We start from the raw sequence: 23,774 nt of genomic DNA on the forward strand, positions 1-23,774 counted from the left end.
AGTTATTTTAAGAAACTAATGCATGCAATATGAGATATAGAAACATGATAACATATTAAACAAAATATACAATGAGTAATGCATCTAACAATTTCCTACACATGCAATAAATAATCCATTAACCTATGACTCACACATGCACATGAACATAAGACTCAAAATGATACAAGACACTGTACAGTGTGGATTTAAAAATCCATATTTCATTGGACTTCTTGTCCATAATAAATTTTTGATCATTTTACGTTGACATCAAAATGGACATATATATTTCAGATCCCTTATTCACTAGTCAATTCTATCATGTATATGCATATTATTTATCGGTTCCATAGTATACCGGTATTATAAAATTCAGTAAGACATAATTTCGCATGCTAATTTACTATGATATCTGAATACATCTCCAATTGGTACCATTATAACCTTTTTCATATCATAGGCCATCAATTATAATTCTCAGATATCTATATATGCCACTTCTATTTGGGGTATTTCATACATTATGGTATTTATATACTATTACACTGTTAAAAGTGTTAACTGCACTATCTTGCCACATATCATATTTTAATTTGGAACCGGTCATACAACCTACACTTCAGGTGTAGTGATTCAAGTATAATTGACAAGATTTTATCTCAATGTATACACATAATTTAATGTGACCAAAATTATTTTCAACGCTATGCAACCTGAGTCATAACTGAATACAAATCAAATCATAAATGTGCAACATATCTTGATTATATATAGACAAAAGTTGGGAAGTAACTTTTCAAACTACCATTATAGGGATCATCAATTTATTTATTTATTTTTATTTTTCCAACTTTTGCTAATTCATCTCCCCCTAAATTGGTAAAATATCTCGTTTATAGGGGCGTTTAATTCTATACCAACTTAGTATACAAATTTGCATTAAAATTCATTTCATTGGGAGGATCACAATAAAAAATAATCTCTAAAAAGATTTGTATTAAACAAGATTTATCTCTTCTGGAGAACAATTTCAATGAAGAATCATTTCTTCATTAACTTTACATTGCATATATATTTATTATTACATTTTCCATAATATGTTATCTTCTGGAGATCAATGTCAAAGGGAAGACATGTGTTATGCAGTTGTACATTTTTCCTTCTTCTCCTATTTCTTATGTGCTGACATATAATAGCCCCAATGAAAAGAATTGGTATCCAAGCATAAATCACTTGCTTGCTTTTAATTCTACTAGGTGGTGATCTTCTGGATCTTTGAAGACTCAAATAGTGTATTTGATGAGCTTCTTGTCACCTAACACTTGACAATAATATATAAGTTATACTGGTGAACTTCTGATCACCTATTACTCTTTCATATATATAAAAATCAAAACCTATTAACTCTTGAAACTTTCATCAACACAAATTGTTATAGCTCAATCTCAATGTTATGTCTTGTCATTCAATTCATTTCATATATCTAACATTGAGAGAGTGTCAGCACATTATCAAATGAAACTTCAGGTTTTCATAACAGGTAATTATTACACTACAAGAAAAAAGCTTATTTCCGTCGGAAAAACCGGAAAATCCGTCGGAAACTGCCTTTCCGTCGGAAATTTGGGGTATTCCGAGGGAAATTCCGTCGGAAAAGTGTTTTCGACGGAATTTCCAACGGAATAAATTCCGTCGTAGCAGAATTTGACTTTCAACGTAAGTCCGTCGGAAAATTCCGACCGTTGGAATATACCTTTTCCGACGGAAATTTCCATCGGAATCTACTTCCTTCCGACGGAATTTTCCGTCGGAAATTTTATTAAAAAAAACAAAAAAAAAAACAGCCACCACTAGCACCAAAACAGCCACCACCTACCGCACCTCAACCACTTGATTTCAACCCCCCTCCACCTAGTCCCCACCACCATAACCACCCCTTCCATTTTTGACCACCAGTACCCACCCCAACCCCACAAACCCACCACCACCAGCCACCACGAAACACCCCGAAACTACCACACAACCCCACCACCACCAGCCACAACGAAACACCCCGAAACCCACCCCTTATCCTTCCCAGACCCACCCCACCCTGACCAGACACACCCCACCCCACCCCATCCCTGGCCAGACACACCCCACCCTAACCCTAACCCTAACCAAACAGAACCCACCCCACTACCAACCAAACCCACCCCACCGTAACCCACATCAAACAGAACCCACCCCACCACCAACCAAACCCACCCCACCCTAACCCACACCAAACAGAACCCACCCCACCACCAACCAAACCCACCCCACCCTAACCCACACCAAACAGAACCCACCCCACCACCAACCAAACCCACACCAAACCGAACCCACCCCACCACCAACCAAACCCACCCCACCCTAACCCACACCAAACCGAACCCACCCCACCTAACTCTAACCAAATCGAACTCACCCCACTACCAACCAAACCCACCCCACCACCAACCAAACCCAACCACCACCAATCAAAACCAAATCGTAAAAAAAAAATCGTACAAAATCGCAAAAAATCGCACAAAAAATCGAAATCGAAACAAAATTGAAAAAATAATTAATAAAATTACATATAATCGTAAAATTAATAACTAATTAACATAATTAATCGTAAAATAATTATAAAATTACATACAAATTTACATTACATTACAAAATTGAAAAATAATTAATAAAACTGTTGTTGTTGTTGAGGTTGTTGTTGTTCTTCACGTTGTTGTTGTTGTTCACGATTGTTTTTGTTGTTGTTCACATTGTTGTCGTTGTTGTTGTTGAAGTTGTTGTTGTTGACGAAAAGAGGAGGGAGAATGAAGGAGAAAGGAAGGAGAAAAGAAGGAAGGAGGAAGGAGAAAGGGGCGAGGAAGGAGAAGGAAGAGAAGGAGGAGAGGAGGAAGGAACGAAGAAGAAGGAGAAGGAAGGGAGAATGACGAAGAAGCAGAGAAGAGGAAAGAGGGGAGGAGAGAGAAAGAGAAAAGAGGCGGTGAAGGAGAGAGAGAAAAGTTAGGGTTTTTTTTTTTATAATAATACATTCCGACGGAAACCCCTAATATTCCAAAAAAAATTATTTTTTTTCTTTTATTTTTTCCGACGGAATTTTTTCCCTCGGAATTCACAGATCCGACGGAATATTCCGTCGGAAATTCCGTCAGAAGCTGTGAATTCCGAGGGAAAAAAATCCGTCGGAATATTTCCGAGGGATTTTCCGACAGAATTTACCTTTACCGACGGAAATTTCCGATAGACCAAAATTCCGTCGGAAATGTTGAAATTTCCGACGGAATTTATGTCCGTCGAAACGTTTCTGTCGGAAATTGGCCTATTTCTTGTAGTGTTAAACCCGGATGGCCTAATTTAATTATCACATCCAATCACTTCTCTAAATTTGAACTCTGGTTAGTTTTCCAACAATAGTGATCATGTTATTAAACTTACTTTATGCATGGCCATGAATATGATGTGATATTTGAACACCAACATGTGTTTCTTTATACCATTGGCAAGACAATCAACTAAAATTTTATCCAATAATTAATCATAATCTGCTGGAGTTTTGACTATAATCTTGATAATGTTAATCTTGTTGGACATTTCATACTCTTCAAGAATCTTTTATATAATCATGAAACATATGTGTTTTACTAAAAGTGATTTCTTATGGAATGTAATGGGATTTATCACTTCCTCAAATTTGTCATTGTCATCAATAGTGGTGTCTTTTCTTTTCGAAGATACTTAATTATCTTTAGAACCTATTGATCTATCACACTTCAGGCGTGCTATAGGTTCATCAGCAATTGATGTTGTCCTTCTAGGACATCAATTTTAAATTGCAGCATTTACAACTAGTATATGATCAATGACATTTAATTATATCCATCTTCAAGATAGTATCATTTTAAAATATTAAATTAACATGTGGCCATTTCTATGAAATAATCGTTGATATTTAAGCTAATGTATGTACCAAACTGACCATAATGTATCTTATTATCTAGTGCAAAGATTACATAAAATAATGTAATAAATATTATCTCCCCCTAATCTTTGCATATAGGGGTATGAAATTAATCCAACAACCTTTAAACCTTTTCTACCTTTTAAGATATAAATTCTTTTAGCAATGCATGTATCAAGCATAATAAAATTATTCTTATAAACTCTTACTCGTAAACCTTGCCCAATTATATTAACTTCTTATAAGTATGGGCATATATATATATATATATATATATATATATATATATATATATATATATATATATATAATAAGTTGCTCACAATATCATGATTAATTTCTTGAATTCATAACACTATAGCTTGTTCAAATATATAGATATTCTTATGAATTTTTAAATGGATTATAATCAATATAATTCATACAAACAAGCTTGTTACCTATTTAATCTATAAATTCTCATTCACTTCTGGGATTGAGTAAATCTAGTAATTTATAAATTAAATCATCAATTCTAACCCAGATATGAATATCCAAAATAAAAAAAAAAAATTGTGTATTCTTTCTCTTGACATTCTATTTATAGAATTACACATCAATTAATGGAGGTTATGACATCATGCAAATATTAGCAATCACTCATAAGGGTAATTAGAAACAATGCTACATATCATCAAAGAACCAAATCATACTCATAAATTTTAGTTCTGGATAATGATGTCAAATATCTTTAAATTAAACAAATATTCATGTGATCAATAACAGTATATCATCACCCAAATTCAAGTAATCTCACTCATAAAGTACCGGCATATTACGATCATCGTCAAAGACTTCATTAAATTCCCATAAAAAAAATTTAGGCCACAAAGTTTAATTCATATTCATCAAATTCATTAATTTAATCAAAGTTAGGCTCCTTGAGCAGCTAGCTAGCTTAGATAGAGTTATCACCCAATATGTACTTTCCGTAACAAATCAAAATTTGTTCAACTTTCCTTAGGAGTGAACTTAATATACCTATATACCAAATGCATGTCATCTATAATATGGAGTATAAGATATAAACATAGCATGACAAGTAAAATTAATAAATACGGATTTAGGAATAGCTTAAATAGATATATTCAAAATAAGTCATATCACGAGTAATTGAAATTTTCTTAGATTATTATTAGTGAACAAATGACATACACATAACAAAATATAAAAACATATGATAAGGCTAATTAATGATAGCTCTAAAAATAAGGGGGCGAAATCATGAAATAGATAAATTATAGTGGCATAATTATCCATTTAATCAATGAACGATTATTATTTAATTGAAATATCTACTAGTATAATATATAGCATTTCATAATTGTTATAAAGTCCCTAGCATTTTCAAGAACCATAGCCTCTTCAAAACAGATTGAAGGAAATTAATTTCGTGGAGATTGTATTATCAAAACTAGAATATATACATAATACAAGCTATGAAGTTAGGCAGAATATCCTAACTGAATCCCTTAACAAGTGAGATAAACTGTGACTAAGCAAACCTAACTAATTGTTAACAGTATGATACAAATACAATGACTCAAGATAATTACAAGTAATATGATACATATAGAATATATGATAAGTATATTCTAACACAGCTTAAAATCTTTGCTATCATTTATCACATATGGAATTATAACGTTTTTATAGTATGCAATTAGCAATACATTTGTAAGGAACTATATAAGGCAGAAGACAATTATTTTGGATACAGCTAGGAGACCCAACACCATAAATGAATCATCACGTGATTGTTTAAGTAAAATCAAGAGTGGTCAAGGTTTGATCGTTTTATTGTACCGGCTACTTTGATTTCTTGTACGCCAGACCGTAACTTAATAGCATAATTTGATATTGAAAATATACAAAATAATTAATATACAGTGTATATAAAGAAATAATAACATGATGCTCAGGCATCAAGTCAAGAGATGCCATCCACAAAGATCTTTAAGAAATTTTAGTCCGTAGAGAAATTATAAAGATTTATATAAAGGTGTATAGCATACGAAAGAAATTAATGAACGATTAATTAATCACTCAAAGGTAGTAAGTTATAAAGAAATTAGAGAGGATCTAATAATACATATATCAAACTATTATATAAAATCGCAGACTTCGTAATTATACAATTACAAATTTACAATTATGGATCCTAAAACTTATAACCTGAAAAGGAATTTAATTCATTAAACGCCAAACTCATAAGTAATGGTAATTGATATAACCATACAAATCATTAATCAAACAATAAGGAAGTAAATTATTGTAAATTAAAGATTTAATTTGTAACATTATCGGTCGGCGTAAAGAATTGACTCAAAATATAATTGATATTGATTAATAAAATCACAAAAAATTAAATCCTATGACGCAAGATTTTAGTGGGTAATTGGGTTAAACAGACCACATAGTATCAATATATAAGGCCAATAATTATGTTATTTATTTAATCAATCACGAAGTAAGCGAGTATTGATTTTATTTTATTCAATTCAACTAACCAAATAGATAATAGAACTATGCAAAGAACGTGTAAATAATAGTGACTTTATTAATACAAATTATAGAACTCAAATAATCAATACAAGTTAGGCAGATTTAATCATAGTGCATCAAAATTTCTCATACGAAATATCGGTTGTCGTGAAATATAGCACATTCAATCCAGCTGAATGCATATTTATATATCTACACCGATTTAGAAAAACTAATTAATAACTAAGCATAATATGAAGTATATGCATACCTTTGTTAATCCTTGAGATATGACTATAATCAAACGTGCAAGGCTCTCGTATTGGCTTTCTTGGTTATAGTGTTAATCGTATTGTATGCTCAATTGGCTAGAGATTTGGTGCTGATAACGTGTTGTGAAATAGGGAGAAACATGAGATATTGAGAGAGGATTAACGTGTATTCTACTTGTATTTTTCATATCATGGAGGTATACATACATACATATATATATATATAGTACAATTAATAGAGTTTGCTTGGAGAATAATAAACCCTAAAGTCTAAAAAGTTCCGAAATGATACAAGAGTATAATGGCAATTCACAAATATATTTCATAACACAAATTAAATTAAAAAGTGATTTGATATGCATTAATACTTTCTCTATCTAAATTGCTTTAGTTATTTTTAATGGATGTCCTATTTATATAAGCTGGATAATAACAAAACAAGAACTCCACATGCTAAAAGTGTAAAAGGTATTCCGTTGTTTTTTAATTTTTATTTATTTATTTATTTTTTTTTATTTTTTTTATGAAACAATCTTAGTGAAGTGAAACTATTCTAAAAAGCCGAAAAGTTTAATTTGGGTAGCATTACCTATTAACAAATTCAATCTAATATTACCTATGTGGGCCACATTGTGTAATATAATTTTTTTTTATTAAAAGGTAGAATAAGGTGAATTAATCAAGGCCCAAACCAGTTATATTATCATATCTATGATCATTTAAAAGATTATAAGTGCATATATATACTTGTCAATTTGTCATGACGTTCCTAAAAGATTGCTATTTTCTTTTAATTTTTTGTTGTTGCTCTGGTGCCCACCGTGCTGCCTCAAATGAACTAAAGTTAATTATTTAGACTTTGATTTCCTTGTTTGGTTTTATTGCCAGAGAAGCTCCCTCACCTTTGAATTTGGTTTGCGCCGAGTGCAAAAGTCATATTTCCTCCAGTTTAAAATACTGCAATATTCAATTCATGTTGTAGAGTAATTTTATTTAACCATTCAATTTTACTTATAATTCAAAGTAAGAGTTAGTAAGTAAATTGTTGTATGATTAGATACATAGTATTTCTTAATCTACAAATTTTATAAAACACTGTCTTTTTTTTGTTGTTGTTGTTGTAAAATTATCAACAAATGTGAATTTTAAAGTGCTTCAATTATTTTAATTTAGGAGGATTATTTATTTGTGGTATTGTACTTTGAAATTGGGTAATTGAGTGAATAATTATATAACATCGTTGTTTAATGGTTTTAATTAAACAAAAGACAATAAAGTCTTACGGACATATCTCTGTAAGAGATTTATAAATTTAGAAGTACTTAAAACTCCAATGGTTTTTTAATTTAAGGATTTTTAATACTTTAATCACCACATTTTGTTTACTTGACATTGATATACTTACTACTACTAATTCAATTCAGAGGGATCATTTCATAAATCTAATTTCCACCAATACTCTATTCTTTTGCCAATATTCTAAAAGGATTTGATGTGATTTCTTTTATGTTAAACTTTATTCTTCTTTGATTGGGAATTTATGTAGTAATATATACATGGTACTTCAATTCATAGAAACTAGAAAGCTGATAGCTTTAAAAATAGTAAATTGTAAGTATTCCACTCGTAAAAGTCATGCAATACCGAATTATTGTAAATTTGCCAGAATTTCACTACAACTATCATATTGTAGATTTGTGGGTCGCTCTCGATCTTTTCAATGATTAATACACAATTGAACATCAATGCCAACTTTTAATTGATATGCATATCTTAGGACTTTATAGGAATAATCAATCTGAAGTGGAACAAAGTCTACAACTCTATATGGTAGAACCATTGAACTTTGGGGCAAACATAAACTTTTGGATTTAAAGGTAGAATCATTGATTATTATTTTTCTTTATTATAAACACCAACTAATTTATTCTCTATAGATAATGATACATATATAATAATTCCATAGACTTTTATGCTCGTAAATCGCAATATATCTATTATTCCCGTGCGAAAGTAAGAGTGAGGGATAATTCAAGTGGTTAAAACTTTCCTCTCATCACTTGCCCAAACACAAAAAAAAAACAAAAAAAAAAAAAAAAAAAAAGAAAAGAAAAACCTACCCGTGCGAAAGTTGCAATAACAACTGATACACAAAACACAATTGATAAGATTAGAAAACAAATGCTTTTAATTGATGCAATAATTTTGGGAGTTTATTGGTGAGTCTGAGTGGAGTCTTAACTCAAGACTTACATACAATTAAGATTGTATTTTTTGCAATTAAAAGATGTAAGACTATAGGTAGTCTTGAGATGAGTCATCTTAAGACTCTACAAATTGAATAATCTAGTTTTTATGCTAATAGGTAACAATTTTATTAATAATGAATGACTAATGAGTACTCTAAGACACATCCCTTTCTTTGGGCTAAAATTAGGTTTGTATTAATAAATTTTCAAAAAAAAATCAGTGATAGTCTAAGCTCAATATTAGATTATTATATTATATTATATGTGTTAGATATTATAGTTATGATAATATTTGTCGTAGATTAGGATAATAATTGCATAAATTTTGTATCCTTATCGTACTAGGTTTACGATATTTGTAAAACTCTATATATATTGATTAATGGTACACACTCCAAATTGAGGAGTTTTCCCGAAATCTAACATGGTATCACAACTTAGGTTTTAGATCCAAATTTTTTATTTTTCCAATTTTTTTGTTTTTAATTTGGGAACTTAGCTTAGCTTCTGCATTCTTCTTTGGTTAATTAATTAACCAAATTCTTTACAGCTTGTTCCTTCCACCATACTTTTCTGTCATTTTGTCTACTAGTAAGCATTTGTCTTTGGCAATCAGTGCTTATAATCGTATTTTCTTACCAAAGCAGCCATGACTAAGGACAGTGACCACCCACCACCTCCTCCATCGACGGAGTTTCACCCGGCTCTCTCTGTCAATAACATCAAGAACGCAATTCCTTTGATTCTTGATCGGGAAAAGGTACAATATTCTAATTGGGTGGAGTTGTTTGAAGTTCATTGCCACGCTTTTAACGTTCTTGATCATATCGATCCGAACACCCCAAGACCGTCTGATATTTCTGAATCCCTATGGCTGCGTCTTGACTCCATTGTTAAACAATGGATATATGGCACTAGTTCAGTTGATCTCTTGGAAACCGTCTTATGTCGTGGAGACTCTGCTCAAAAAATTTGGAAGAAGTTGGAAGACCTATTCCAAGATAACAAGAACACAAGAGCTGTTTACCTTGAAAACCAATTCAATTCCCTTCACTTGTCTAATTTTTCGGACGTTTCTTCCTACTGTCAGCAGCTAAAGAACTTGAAGGATCAATTGGCCGCGGTGGACCAGCCGGTGTCGGAGCAAAAACTTGTTATTCGCCTCGTATCGGGGGCTTGTTCACACCGATTTTGATACGGTAGCTACAATCATCCAACAAACTGAACCCCTTCCGTGCAAGGTCACGACTGCTCCTTGAGGAGTCAAGACGTGCGAATGACCAAGGCAGCCAAGCTACCTCCTTCGTGGCGCAAAGCTTGAGTGCCCCTGCAAACTCCGCCGCATAGCAGTCGAACCAGCCACAACAGAATCATTGCTCCGGTGGCATCCTCGGACCTGGGGGTGGTGTCCGCGGGACCGGCCGTGGTCGGGGTAAGCGGCGTAAGAACAACCAACAACAGCAACAAATCTCTAATGCTCCTAATCCCCAACAAAAGTGGGTTTCATCTCAATCCCAATAATGGGGCCCAATGCAGCAGCCTCAACACCATGTCCATATCCTCAGCAAGCAAGACCAATTGGGCAGCCACCAAGGCCCAATCCAGGGGTCCAATATTATCCCCAACAGGCCGATGCAATGCAATACCCAATTTATCAAGCTGCTCCTTCATCCTTCGGGCCGCCTATGACACCAACTGAATTGGGTAATTCGTTTGCAACTATGACACTACTGCAAGACAACTCATGGTTCGTGGATTTAGGTGCGACTTCACATGACTAATAATTCAGGTACTCTCATGCCCTTGTTTAATTTGAGCACTAATAATCATACTTTAGTTGGTAATGATAGTCACATTCCAGTAACAGGTTATGGTCACACTACTTTGCCTTACTCAAAACACCCTTTAGCATTACGTGATGTTTTATTAGCACCTCAAATCGTTAAAAATCTTATCTCTGATTGAAAATTCACCTGAGATAACTCTGTGTCTATTGAATTTGATCCTTTTGGTTTTTCTGTGAAGGATCTACGTACGGGGAAAATAATAACGAGATGCAATAGTTCGGGGGATTATATCCAGTGACCACAACCACCAATCCATCTACATGTCTTGCCACTTCACTCACTGCTGCTGCCTCACCCTTTTGGCATGATCGTCTAGGACATCCAGGAGATTCAGCTTTAAGCTTTCTAGATTTAATCACTTGTACTAAGGAGCATGACTATTTTTTGTGTTTTATGTTAATTAGGAAAACATGTTCGTTTAACCTTTTATGATTCAAATAGTACTACTTCTACTGCTTTTGAGATAATACATGCCGTTTTGTGGACCTCTCCTATACGTAGTACTAATGGTCATAAATATTATTTGGTGTTATTGGATGAATTTACTCATTTTGTATGGATTATCCCACTTAAATTCAAATTCCAAGCTTTCCAATCTTTTTTGAATTTTAGACAACATGTTGCCACTCAATTCGAACGACCCATAAAATCATTTCAAAGTGATCATGGTAGGGAGTTTGACAATGATCCGTTCAAATTGTTTTGTGTCACTAATGGATTAGTCTTTCGTTTTTCTTGACCACACACCTCATCCCAAAATGGGAGTTTGACGATTCGTTCTTTAAACAATGTATCTCGCACTCTTCTCATTCATGCCTCACTTCCGCTTTCCTATTGGGTCCATTCCCTTGAAACGGCAACCTACCTTCTTAGCATCTTACCCACAAAAGCTCTTTCACATAGTACTCCCGCTCAAGCTTTGTTTCGGGTAACACCCTCTTATGATCATATTCGGGTTTTTGGTTGTCTATGTTTTCCTAATTTATCGGCTACGACCCCTCACAAGTTAGCTCCAAGGTCCACCCCGTGTGTTTTTTTGGGATATCCGGCAAATCATAGGGGTTACAAGTGTCTTGACTACCTTTCAACAATCAAGATCATTATTTCTCGACATGTAACGTTTGATGAGTCTCAATTTCCTTTTCGAAATCGAAATCAATTTCGAAATTCTGATTACACTTTTCTTGAAGCCACATACCCAAGCTCGCTCCTCTCTCCCTTGTGGCCACATCCCTCTCATCACGTGGGCCAGCCCACCCCACATGAAATCCCCTTTATATGCGGATCAGTCCATACAGCAAGACCCCCGAGGCCCCTCCTCTCCTACCACAGCCCACCTGCGGACTGATATGCCTCCATCACCAAATCAACCCATTTTCCCCCTACCTTCCAGCCCACAATCTAATACTACTCCTTCTAGATATCAGTTTGCGGACATTTTCACGAAAGGCTTACCACGGGAGTTATTTTTGGATTTTAGATCCAGTCTTAGCGTACGACCTCCTCTCGCTATGACTGCGGGGATGTGATAGATATTATAGTTATGATAATATTTGTCGCAGATTAGGATAATAATTGTATATATTTTGTATCCTTATCGTACTAGGTTTACGATATTTGTAAAACTTTATATATATTGATCAATGGTACACACTCCAAATTGAGGAGTTTTCCCGAAATCTAACAATATGGTCGAAATCCTTTGATTTAACTATTTAAGTAGCTAAGAAGATCAAAAACGCCGAATTGTGTAATTGCCAATAATTAGAATCCTAATTATTTAAAGCGGCTTGTATAGCATTCACACAGTATAAGAGATATGATTAGTGGTATATCTATATCCTATCTATACCTACCTCTAGACCTCTAGCTAGTACCATAGATATCTTCATTTATGACAATGTAGAATTATGATTACTCCGTATTAGAGAGGGACACATTGTTTGTCAAGGGCTAGCACTTTAGTGTTTCCATAGTCGTTTTTAATTAACTAAAGTAAGTGTGAGAGTAGTGGTAAAAATGTCAAATTTTATACCTAATGGTAGGGCCAAAACTAACCAAAAATTCCATTCATAACCGATCTGATAATCATAATGGTTCAGGTTTTCGATACGATTTTTAGTTATCGGGCATAATTATTGGGTATCATTTTAAAATTAACGGTAACCCGATGCGATCCGATAAGCAATTTTTTTTTTCCCTACTTAAATCTATTTCTCCAAAATCTAAACTCTTACTTTACTTAATAATCCCTTTATAATATGAATGATTAGTAATATTATTAATAATTTGGCCAAGATCATGTAGTATTATTGTTAATTAGTGTTGAATGATATCATAATAACTATATTATTAAGTTAAAACTATCATTATTAAGTATTTTATTAGGTACCCGATAATTGATCCGAATATCCGGGTACTTGAACTTATCGGTTCGGTTTATAGATATCACTTTTAGTAATATTGGTTGTCGGTTATCCGAATCGTTAGTGTTAACGGTACGGGTATTTGATCCATGCTCACCCCTAGCTAGCTAATGGATAGGGCAATTTCAATCAATAATGAAAGGTACAATCAGTTATCATATTTGCTCATTTGCACAAAATTGCTTATTTGTAAGGAATCGTTGTGGCATTAATAAGCAAAAAATAAAATAGTAGAGAGAGATGATGTTGATCTAAGTTGGTCTCCCAAATCGCAAAAATTACAAAAATATAAGGTATAAACAATTGTATAATACATGAGTTGAATAAAATGGAGTAGGACCATTATAGTATTTCTTTAATCAAAACAACAAAAATTATCTCATATTTAATTGTAACTTTATAGTTTTACATATTTACATAATTCTAGAGGATTTGGATCCATTGGAGCTACAGTTATGTTGTGTATTAAGGATTCATAAAGTTAAAATTTTCTATATGCGTTTTAACTTGATATTTTATTGTTAAATATTGCACGTGCTCTATAACCCTATGTTGCTTAAAAAGTCTTGGATGTTTGGGTAGACCGATGAACAAACGGTAAGTCTAGTGTAGGGCTTCAAATGAATTACTTAGCTTGTGATCTAATTTAGTCACAACGTGGACTAAACCGTACCCACTTGTAAATAAACCCCTATATTTTTTTTCCCTCTCAAATAAAGGTAAACCTCAAATCGTTTTTATCTTCATAGTCAAAGATACAAATCTCTAGCGCTTTCTTCATTATTGTTTTTTTTTTTTTATAAAAACAAAAAATCAGAATAAGTAGTTTTTATTTTCCTGTAATTAGTTTTTTTAATAATCATGACTTCAATTAATATGACGTATATCATGACTTTTAATAACAAAAAAAAACAAAAAAACTATTATTGTGATACCAAACGAGCCCTAATATTTGACTTGACTCATCGCTTTATGTGCATAGATTCATCGGTAAACTATTAGATACTACCTCCATCCCTTTCAATTTTAGTTTCAAAATTTGGAATAAAATAAAATGAGCCGTTTCCGACCTGGAAAGCCTTGTTGCGTCACTTTCAGTTTCAGCCCATTTGTGGATAAAAGTTCAGCCAACTAAAATACTGCGGACGAGAAAAGAAAGTGTCATCACTGTCATGTGATAATACTGTATTAGCTTTATATTATTAAGTTTATTAATCCTAGAAATTCCCCTTTTTTTTTTTTTTCATAATCATCCACATGCCACTTCTTAAATCCTTGAAAGGTAAGAAAATTGAGCACGGAATATCAAAAATATTTACGGCTAAAGAAATCAATAAAATCAAACTTTATATTCAAGTACAATTGTTTCAATCGCTGCCATAGATTCATTGTTAAGCTCTTACAAAACGATCATAATCTACTCCCTCATTTTGAATATCATAATCAAATACAACCTTATGTTTCAATATAATAATCAAATACGAAGTACATCATGTTAATAGGAAATGTAAATAGTTACTTTAGAAAGTACAAATTGAAACAAAACCAACAAGTTCCCCCCAGATGATAAGTAATCCCCCTTTAATCTGGAAATGAAGCAAACACATTAGGACCAATGGATTATAATTATTGCATTAATATCACTTTATAGATTCTTATAATATAAGTAGTTATATTTATTTCTGAAAGACTAGAGAGCTCTAAGTACAGTACAGATCTAGATAGCTATAATGGAGAACTGATTGCATACATTCAAGAAAGAGAACCTTTATGAATAAAGGAAGAAGGGGGGAGGAGGGCGTTGAAAATGAAGAAGAAACCACCTTTTGCACTACAAATCGAATTGAAGTTACAAAAGTTGATCAACAACTGGTCAATTGTCACCGCTGTTGCCTATTATAGCCTTAAGAGTCAGGACAGCTCACAGCAGGAAGTCGTGAAAGAGCATAACAGCATCATCTAGCTTCATTAAAGACGAGTCCAGCAGAATCCTCACATTTCGCAGACGCCTTCTCCTCTCCTTCACCTCAGGTGGGGGATTTTCTATGCTCAAGTTTTGGATCTGGAGAAGAAAATAAAACATGATCAAGCAAAATCAAGATATGAAAAATAAAAATCTGTTCAGTAGTGACATCACTGACATGACTATCTTGATGAACAAAGAAGCAACACAAAAAACAGAGAGCACATGGATATATGACATGTAACTTATTTGAAAGACTTCACAAAATTTTACTTGGGAATAATCTAAAATAAGTCAATCAGCCAGGTGCATTACTGCAGGAATTAAGACCTTCTGTGAGTTATTTGAGGAGTTGCTTGGGGAGCTAAAATTACCGTGTAAGATAGGGGGGGTGGGGGGAGGGAATCTAGTCCTACAGAGCGGCCAAGACTGGTAGGGCAATAATTAAAGTACGAGAAGTGAACAGAAAACAACATTACATCTTATACAGCCCAATAGAATGCCAAGTAAAATCATTATACTACCTCTCGCTCTTGATCGACTTCATGAGCGTATCGTAAACATAGATTAAGTGCAGCATGGTACAGCTCATCCAAAATTTGATGCCAAAGATTGTCTTTCTTCACACTCCACAAAAAGAAGTCTGCCTGTCTTGGACCTCCAGTAGTTACTTTCTGCAAAAATATATGTTGAGGCATGACTTACAGCCTACAGATATCCTGAGCATAAAGCTGCTTTATAGGAAATGAAATCTAATTACATAATTAACGGCACACACACACACACACACACACACACAAAAATCATTACACCCAAAATTAAACAAAAAAAGAGGTTAGAATACCACAGCCCAGAGCCGTACCATTATAATATGAAATTTTTTATAAAAAAAAACATCTACTGGCATTAGGTAACACGAACATTGTATAACAAGATCTAATTATGTGGAATATTTACATCAATTAATGTCTTAAGTAGGCAAAAAAGATCAACCAAAGGGGTCCCAGATCTAACCAAAGAGATCGATATTAAACTGGTTACAATTCTAGTATAAGAAGCTAATCTTTGTAACAAATTCAAGAATAAGAATAAATTAAACTTTTCACCTGAAGACTTTCGTGGCACACAAATTAACAGAAAAATAAGTATTGTTTTGTGGAGTCTTTATCATTATACTGACAGGGAGGAAGTGTTTGATTGTGAGCATGAGTTGTTTCTTGAATTCACCAGTTAGGTGATGGGAACTGGGAAGTAAGGAGGAAGAAAGGAAAAAGAAGAAAATCGATGACCAATGTCGGATAATAAGTTGATGACCGGATTCTGGCATTAGGTACCTTCTTGCATAAATCAAATATCATAATAATAGTTTTGGTGCCACTTTTAAAACAAAAATTTGTCTCGCAAAAAGTGATATATATAAGATTGTTTCTGACAGGTTTTCCTAAATAGTAAGTAATAAAGGCCTTCAGTAATGCAACTGTAGGATATTATAGACCATTTGTTGGTAACAAACACAAAGATCCAGAGCACAGTCCTTTAGCTACAGTATATTTTGCTTTCATATCATCAAATTCATCAAGAACAACTGCATAAAATAATAATCAGACGAAAATCATTCACATATGAAAGACAACCAAGATGATTATCCAATGAAAATGAAGGTACCTCCATTTGTATGTAATTATCCTTCCAAAGCTTATACAAAGTCTGTGGTGTATTCTTCTTATCCACAAAGGTTCGTTCTGAAATCTGCACGAACAGGTAAGAACTAAGCAAATGTATCAAAAATGACAAGCCCAGATTTCAAGCAACAATATTTTATGCCCAAATCTAATGTCATGTGATGAGAAGAATTTTGAAATTGAACTTGGCCTAGCTTTCAATTTATCTCAGAGGCATAAGATCTCTAGTCATTTCTATCAACAAAATCAGTCAACGACAAATCCTCAATTCTATACATGAATCCCATAAACTATTAAATCCAAGAGCCACTTCAGTCTTCGTCTCTCCAACGACTAAACCAGATCTAACAACTTGGCACAAGCTGATTAAAAAGCTGGACTAAACTATATCCCTCATCTTGTATTTACCTAATAAGTGAAGTCCAGTCTGACCAATATGGTAAAAAGTAGCTGCCTAAATCACACCCAGCTACACCCATAATTTCCAAAAGCATATTCTTAAGTAGTTTACTTTCCACTTGAAGCAATTAAGCTTGGGCAGATAGTTTAATTGCCAAACAGACCAACATATTCCCAGAGTCCCTGTGTTTCACTCTGACTTCCCTAGCATTCCTAGTCGACATAACAAAACCAACAGAAGAAAAAAAAAGAGAGAGAGGCAGGGGGGGGGGGTTTGAAATAGGTAATTTACAGGTTTTGGTTTTAATGAGCAATGGTCACACTTGCATGTGGGCATTATTTAAGAGAGGAAATTCACAGACAATTGCAGGACACTTGAAAAGACAATATAAGGCAACAAAATGAAATTCTTTAGCACAATGGAAAACACAACAAAATGAAGAAAGGAAAACGGACAAATAATCTCATAGCCATCACTTCTTTCCAAAAGCTTTTCAAGTACAAAAAAATGCAGTTACACCATTTTTAGTCTTGAAAGTGAAGAATATATAATAAAATATGATAAATTAAAAATTGTATTAAATCAAGCTAATAAATTAATTTCAGCTTATAATATCAGACAGACTATTCTCTGGATTTATACTGGGGATAGATATGATATTCAATTCTACCTTTAGCATAGATAGCAAACATAATTTGAGTTTTTTAAGAAACAGATAGCACAAGAAACACTTGCACAAACCACACTTTAACCACTAATTACCTTATCAGTATCCAGTGGACGACCATTTGTTAGCGACCTGAACATTCTAAAAGCTTCTATTCCATACCGCCTTTTCACAATACACTCTACCTGTTCAAATATTGATACAGAACTATATAAATAGATTCATGTTTTGAATAAAACTTCTAAAAGAAACCTATCTGTAGAAAGGCAAGCCAGCTGACCTCTTCTAACTGAGCTTTCTTAATTATGTCTTTCATATCTGCAAAAAATACACTTTAATATTCAAGTATGGAATTAATGCACAAATGCCTTCAAGTATTTAGAATAAAGGGATGGAAAAGAGTAACTGTAAATACAGAAGAATACTTACTAATCTTGTACACATCGTTTGTTTCAGAACAAAAGTCAAGTTGTTCAAGAGAGCATCTAAGATGCTCCAAGTTCATAGTGAGACCTTCTTTGCTCTTAATAACCTCTTCAAAAATTGAATCAAGAGACAATGACACTGCCAAAAAAAGAGTTTCCAATAAATCATAGCAGATGGCCAGTGAGAAACTACAGCAATAATGACACAGGAATAAGAAAGCATCATAAACAGACGACAGATGGAGATTTTGCCTCTTCACTAACAAAGCAACAGCAAAATAGAAAAGGGAGAATTATCACAATAATTTCACTCAAACTGGAAAAATCACAATGAGAAGGGAAAAAAAGACCTAATGTCAGACAGCTCAAAAAAACCCATATAGCTATCTACAGAGGAAAAATAGGAAGCTAATTGTAGAAATACAAGATAGTACATAAGCATTTATAATAACAACATGTAGCAAAAACCCCCCAAAAAAGCTTCACTGGTAGAAATTTACAGGCAAACACCAACAGTTCGATTAAAAGCAAAGTATGTACTCGGCAATCTATTCAGCTAACATACATCCTCTCTGAGGAACGAGTACTCTTCCATTATATATTAGACATTGGTAAAAATAGCAAACAGTCACATAAAGGTCTAGGCTGCGAGACCCTTTTTGGGGTTACAGTGGAGGAGGGAGATCCCAATCCATGAGAAAGGAACAGTAACATTCATCAGGTTTCACAAGTAACAACTAATAGAAACAATGTTGATCTTGGAAAATTAAAAAGAAGTCAAGATGTATGCAACCTCACCAAGCCCCCTCTCATCCATCATATCTAGCAGAGATTGCTTCGAAAGACTCACAGTCAACCAGCCATTTTAGAAAGTAGAAAGTAGTATACATTTGTTAGATCAAGGAAAAGCCGCAGGCCATAGCATCAAGTAGCATATAGATTATAGAGTAACAACCTTCACCAAAATAGCATTGGCATTCCTTTGGATCAAGTTCTAGCACATTATTCTCAACAACAATAAAACCTTAGTCCAAAAATGATTTGGGGTCGGCTAACATTAATCGTCATAAGGGAAAAAAAAAATTATGCAAGAAGTTGCAACAGACTTTGGCAATTTCGACTTTAAAAGCAGGCAAGAAGGTCAACACCACACAGTTTACAATCAAGTCCATGACTAAGAAAGAGCATCTAGCTGGCTCCTAATTTCTTGAAAAAAGAAAATACAGAAGTAACGTGTCTTCGTTTTGCTCACCAAAATGCTTCTGGCTATTCTAAGCATCAATTCATTCAGAAAAAGGGGGGGACAAACACTTTCAGCTTTTTTCAGCAAAAGAATTAGATCTATATAGATAAGATGATTACCAGAACTATCTGTACACTTAGTCCCTTCCAACATGGATTTCAAAATCACAGCTGCAACATTGTCATACTCTGCTCTGACATGCTCAACGCAGGCCTTGAGTAGAATGAAAAAGGAAAAGAGAATGTCAAGAAGCATACATGCAAGTGATGTCAGACACTATCATTACCATCCAGGTATTCAATGTTGTACACAAGAAGGCAACAACATCACCATTCCAATATATATGCAACTTTACCTAGAAACTAATCAAGAGTACTAGAGTAGTGAATTTCTACTTGACATGAGGCAATAGAAATAGTAGAAAATAAAATAGGACAAAAGAAAACACCTTTATCTTCAAACGATTAATAAATTCATCAAAATTCACTCGCCAGACTGGTTCCTTCTTGCCCCCCATAATATCAAGCTCACTATCCCACTCCAGACTATCTTGCTTCCGCTGCAAAAGTAATGATGCATCAGTCTATGTTAACTGCAGGTAATTAATCAAATATAACCAAATCAACCTTCTCTCCAACTTTCAGGCCTGAAATTTTACTCTCGCTTTTTTCTTCATCAGAATCAACTCCTTGGTCATATGTGATGGAAAATCTTTCGGCATCCATGGGAATTGCAGCAGCCAAAGCACGTTCTTCCAGGGTCACTTCTTTCCTAACAGCCTGTTATAAAGACAATAGAGGGTCACTCAAGGTCACAGTTCAAAAGCAACCTGTCAAAAAGGGGAAAGGAAATAAATTTTATAAATACAACTAAGAGTCCTTAGACTAAGCTAAGAGGATTTTCCAACATAACCTTGACTTGAACAATCACATACGACATAAGAGGGAAAACATATTGGATAGCTATGCGACAAGTACAATGTGGAAGCATGAAAGCATCCTAGCTAAAGTTAATACTTCGTATAAGATAACAAAATTTTTGAGACTGCTTAAACCAGAAAAAGAGAAGCAAGAATTTGATTATAATTATGATGACAGCATAAAGTCAAAATTAATGAGCAGTCGAAATTGCGTAAGAGAAACCAAATCCCTTCGTAAAGTCCAGTTTCCCAGAGGACCACATAGAAGTACAGAACTAGTTACTTAGTTTCACAGAGTGAGAGAGATTGCATTCTAGAATATTCAGCAATAAACTCTCTTCAGTGATGAGCAATAAGCTTACCACTGCTTCCACTATCCAGATTTGTGAACATAGAATTATAAAATTAAAACAACAATATTTTACTTGTTTAATCATATTTTGCAACAATGATCTCAAGTTTGCGATGTACACAACATCAACATAACTATAGAAGCATGTATATCAGTATATACAATAATAGGCCATATATTGTCTTTCAAAATCAAATGCACGAAACAGTATTACAATCAGACCAGATAGGATTCTGTACTCAAAATTCCAGTTAAGGAATGACAAAGTCATGTGCACATTAGAGTCAAAAGGAGCATTAATAACAAATGAGAAATCAAATTGCAGTAAGAGAGAATAAAAAGGGATAAAACAACTGCAGCAAAATGCTTCTTGAGGATGCTACCTTATTTCTGCCACCTCCTTTCTTAGCAGGAGTTTCTCCCTCAGTTGGTAAAGATATTAAAGGCTCTGGAGCAGGGCACCGTTCCACAAAACGACAACGAACAAGTTTAGTGAAGCTTTCTTGGTGAGTATCTCTACTTCCTGATCGAAAACAAGAAGAGAATAAATGATAATCCACTCACTAACATTGCAGTAATATACGTTCAAGTACTAGCATTTAAAAGTAATCGGATTCATGACTCCTAATTTTCAGACTACATTGATGAGTATGATTCACATTTTTTATCATATCCCTTTTAGACTGAACTACGTTCTATATTTACAAGGTCCTATCCTTTTGCACTTATCGACACACACATAAATTAAATTAGCATAAAGTTAACATCCGAAAAACTCACATCAATTTCTCATAATTCTATTCCATAGAAAAATCAACAAAAAAAACCATGCACAACTAACCTTCACTTGAACTAGCCAATGCTCTATCTATAATTTGCGTGAAAGTAAGTCTGCCATGCTGCAGCAACCCTTCAAGAATATCTGAACCCTACAAGAATTGGTGCACCGTGAGCTTTGGTCAATAAGCTTGCACAAAGCACAGCAAGAATCAAATAAAAGTGAAACATATAGTACAAAGTCACTGACTTTTGTATCCTGCTCTTTTGAGACTATACTCATGAACTTTGGAAACCTCAAACGATGAATGATGTTATTGAACAATGCCATGTACTGAGTCACTACCACTGTAGTATCCCTGCCACCACCTAGCAACATCAAATACATAATAGCAACCAACGTAAGTAACATAGAAGTTGGTGATAGGCAACATCAAATTACAAACATAAAAATACAGCCACAAGACAGAAACAAATACAGAGAACTAAGTGAGTACTTAATGCTCGGATTCCAAAAATTTTGCAAAAAATCCCCAAATAGTGGATCAAATGATTAAAGTTCTCCACTATATTATAAAATAAGAAAAATTATTAAACAAGTAATTATTAGATGGCTAGCATAATAGCAGAGTACTAAGAGAAAAGAGGATAACATCATAAGCATAATAGATAACACATACAGAGTAACCAACAATCAACTCAAGTCATCTTCCCCCAAGGCCCAATCTGGGGAGGATAAGATGTCAACAGCCTAACCCTGAAAAGCAAGAATATTTTCTTGACCGAGGAGGGAGAGGGGGTTAGTGTGCTAGACATGACTGATAACCATTACTCCTAACAACAGAAACAAAATATCGTGGCTGCTGTTGTGCACTTCATCATGCTCACACAGTCCACACGAATTCTAAAGCACATGTTTGCACTAATTGGGATCATCGTGATTCAGCTTATTCAAGTTCTCTCTCTGGAAGTCACTTATTTGACAAACAAATATCCTTCTAGAGTTCTACAAATTTCCCTAATCCCTCTCTCAAAAGACTAAAACATCCTCTAATCCAAATTCAATCAACTTTCCTCGCTCCTGACCCAGTCAAGAGATCACCTGCTCAGCTCAGTGACTTTGTTGACAATAACGGTGATTATAGTTCACCTAGCACACATCTTAATCCTGCAATCGTACCTTGACCTGATGCTACGTATTAACGAACGAGTCCTCTCAATTCTGAAAGCTGGCAACAAAACCCAGTTACTGAAAAATCACATCTAGTTTCCAACAAAACTATCGTCCATTCGCCCCAAATAGCACGAAACAAAAAATGATACAATGCACCAAATCCTTTTACAATTCATATCAACAATACAATCATAATAACACCTAATCAATCATCCCAACAAAAAACCTCAACGATTAAAAACCCCTTCCACAGCACTAATCCGAAGCACACTTCAAAATCCAAAAACTAAAACATCACCACAACAACAATGTAATATCCCATTCACAATGCTCATACAGTCATACTCAATTTTCAATTCAAGCATTTAAATTACACAAAATCATTATATAAAATTTAATAATCATAGGTTAAATAATAAATTAGCATCAAATTATAGAAAAAAAAAAAAATCAAACCTTCTTGTTCAAGAGCAAAAGCTTGAACGCAATTATGCTGAATTAAAACCCATAAACATTTCTTAACTTTATCTTGAGGAAGTTCAGTAAATCGAGAAATTAGCGCTTTACTTAGGGTTCCTCTTCGGAGTAAACATTCGCAAATTTTCTGCTCAAATTAAAATTCACCAAAAACATAATTAAAATTAATGTTTAATTACACAGGTAATTAATTATATAACAAAAATGTTGATGAAAGAGGAGAGAGAAAGAGAGTGTACAGATACGAGGTTTCCGAAGTCGGTGGTGATGATGTGGACGGCGAGTTTGATGCCGAACGGAGTTAGCGCCGCCATTGATGACGGTGGTTGTTTCGGTGGTTTTAGTGGGAGTTGTTTTTGGAGTTTTTAAGGTTTAAGAAACGAGGGAGAATTAGAAGGTTGAGTTTACGGT

At 34.0% G+C, this 23,774-nt stretch overlaps 1 protein-coding gene across 1 annotated transcript; it reads right to left on the bottom strand.

Annotated features, from left to right (window-relative positions):
- Positions 1 to 14,675: 14,675 nt before the first annotated feature.
- LOC110697053 (DNA-directed RNA polymerase III subunit RPC3-like) lies at positions 14,676 to 23,750 on the bottom strand. The gene is made up of 14 exons (XM_021874388.1): positions 23,603 to 23,750; positions 23,343 to 23,490; positions 21,963 to 22,081; positions 21,777 to 21,864; positions 21,319 to 21,458; positions 20,291 to 20,443; positions 20,113 to 20,223; positions 19,784 to 19,877; positions 18,426 to 18,560; positions 18,277 to 18,314; positions 18,092 to 18,181; positions 16,913 to 16,996; positions 15,772 to 15,921; positions 14,676 to 15,346 (listed from the first exon to the last, which is right to left on the bottom strand). The coding sequence occupies exons 1-14, from the start codon at positions 23,675 to 23,677 to the stop codon at positions 15,206 to 15,208; spliced, it is 1,566 nt and encodes a 521-aa protein (XP_021730080.1). The 5' UTR covers positions 23,678 to 23,750; the 3' UTR covers positions 14,676 to 15,205.
- Positions 23,751 to 23,774: the final 24 nt, after the last annotated feature.

Source organism: Chenopodium quinoa, unplaced genomic scaffold (assembly GCF_001683475.1).
Source record: "Chenopodium quinoa cultivar QQ74 unplaced genomic scaffold, ASM168347v1, whole genome shotgun sequence".
Lineage (NCBI taxonomy): Eukaryota > Viridiplantae > Streptophyta > Magnoliopsida > Caryophyllales > Amaranthaceae > Chenopodium > Chenopodium quinoa.

Excerpts from the sequence above, each read along its gene's own strand:
- LOC110697053 (XM_021874388.1), bottom strand. The coding sequence starts at position 23,677 with ATGGCGGCGCTAACTCCGTTCGGCATCAAACTCGCCGTCCACATCATC. Across the intron at positions 21,459-21,776 it reads ATTGGCTAGTTCAAGTGAAG|GAAGTAGAGATACTCACCAA; the intron begins GTTAGTTGTGCA and ends GTTTTCGATCAG. Across the intron at positions 18,182-18,276 it reads AGAAAGCTCAGTTAGAAGAG|GTAGAGTGTATTGTGAAAAG; the intron begins GTCAGCTGGCTT and ends ATATTTGAACAG.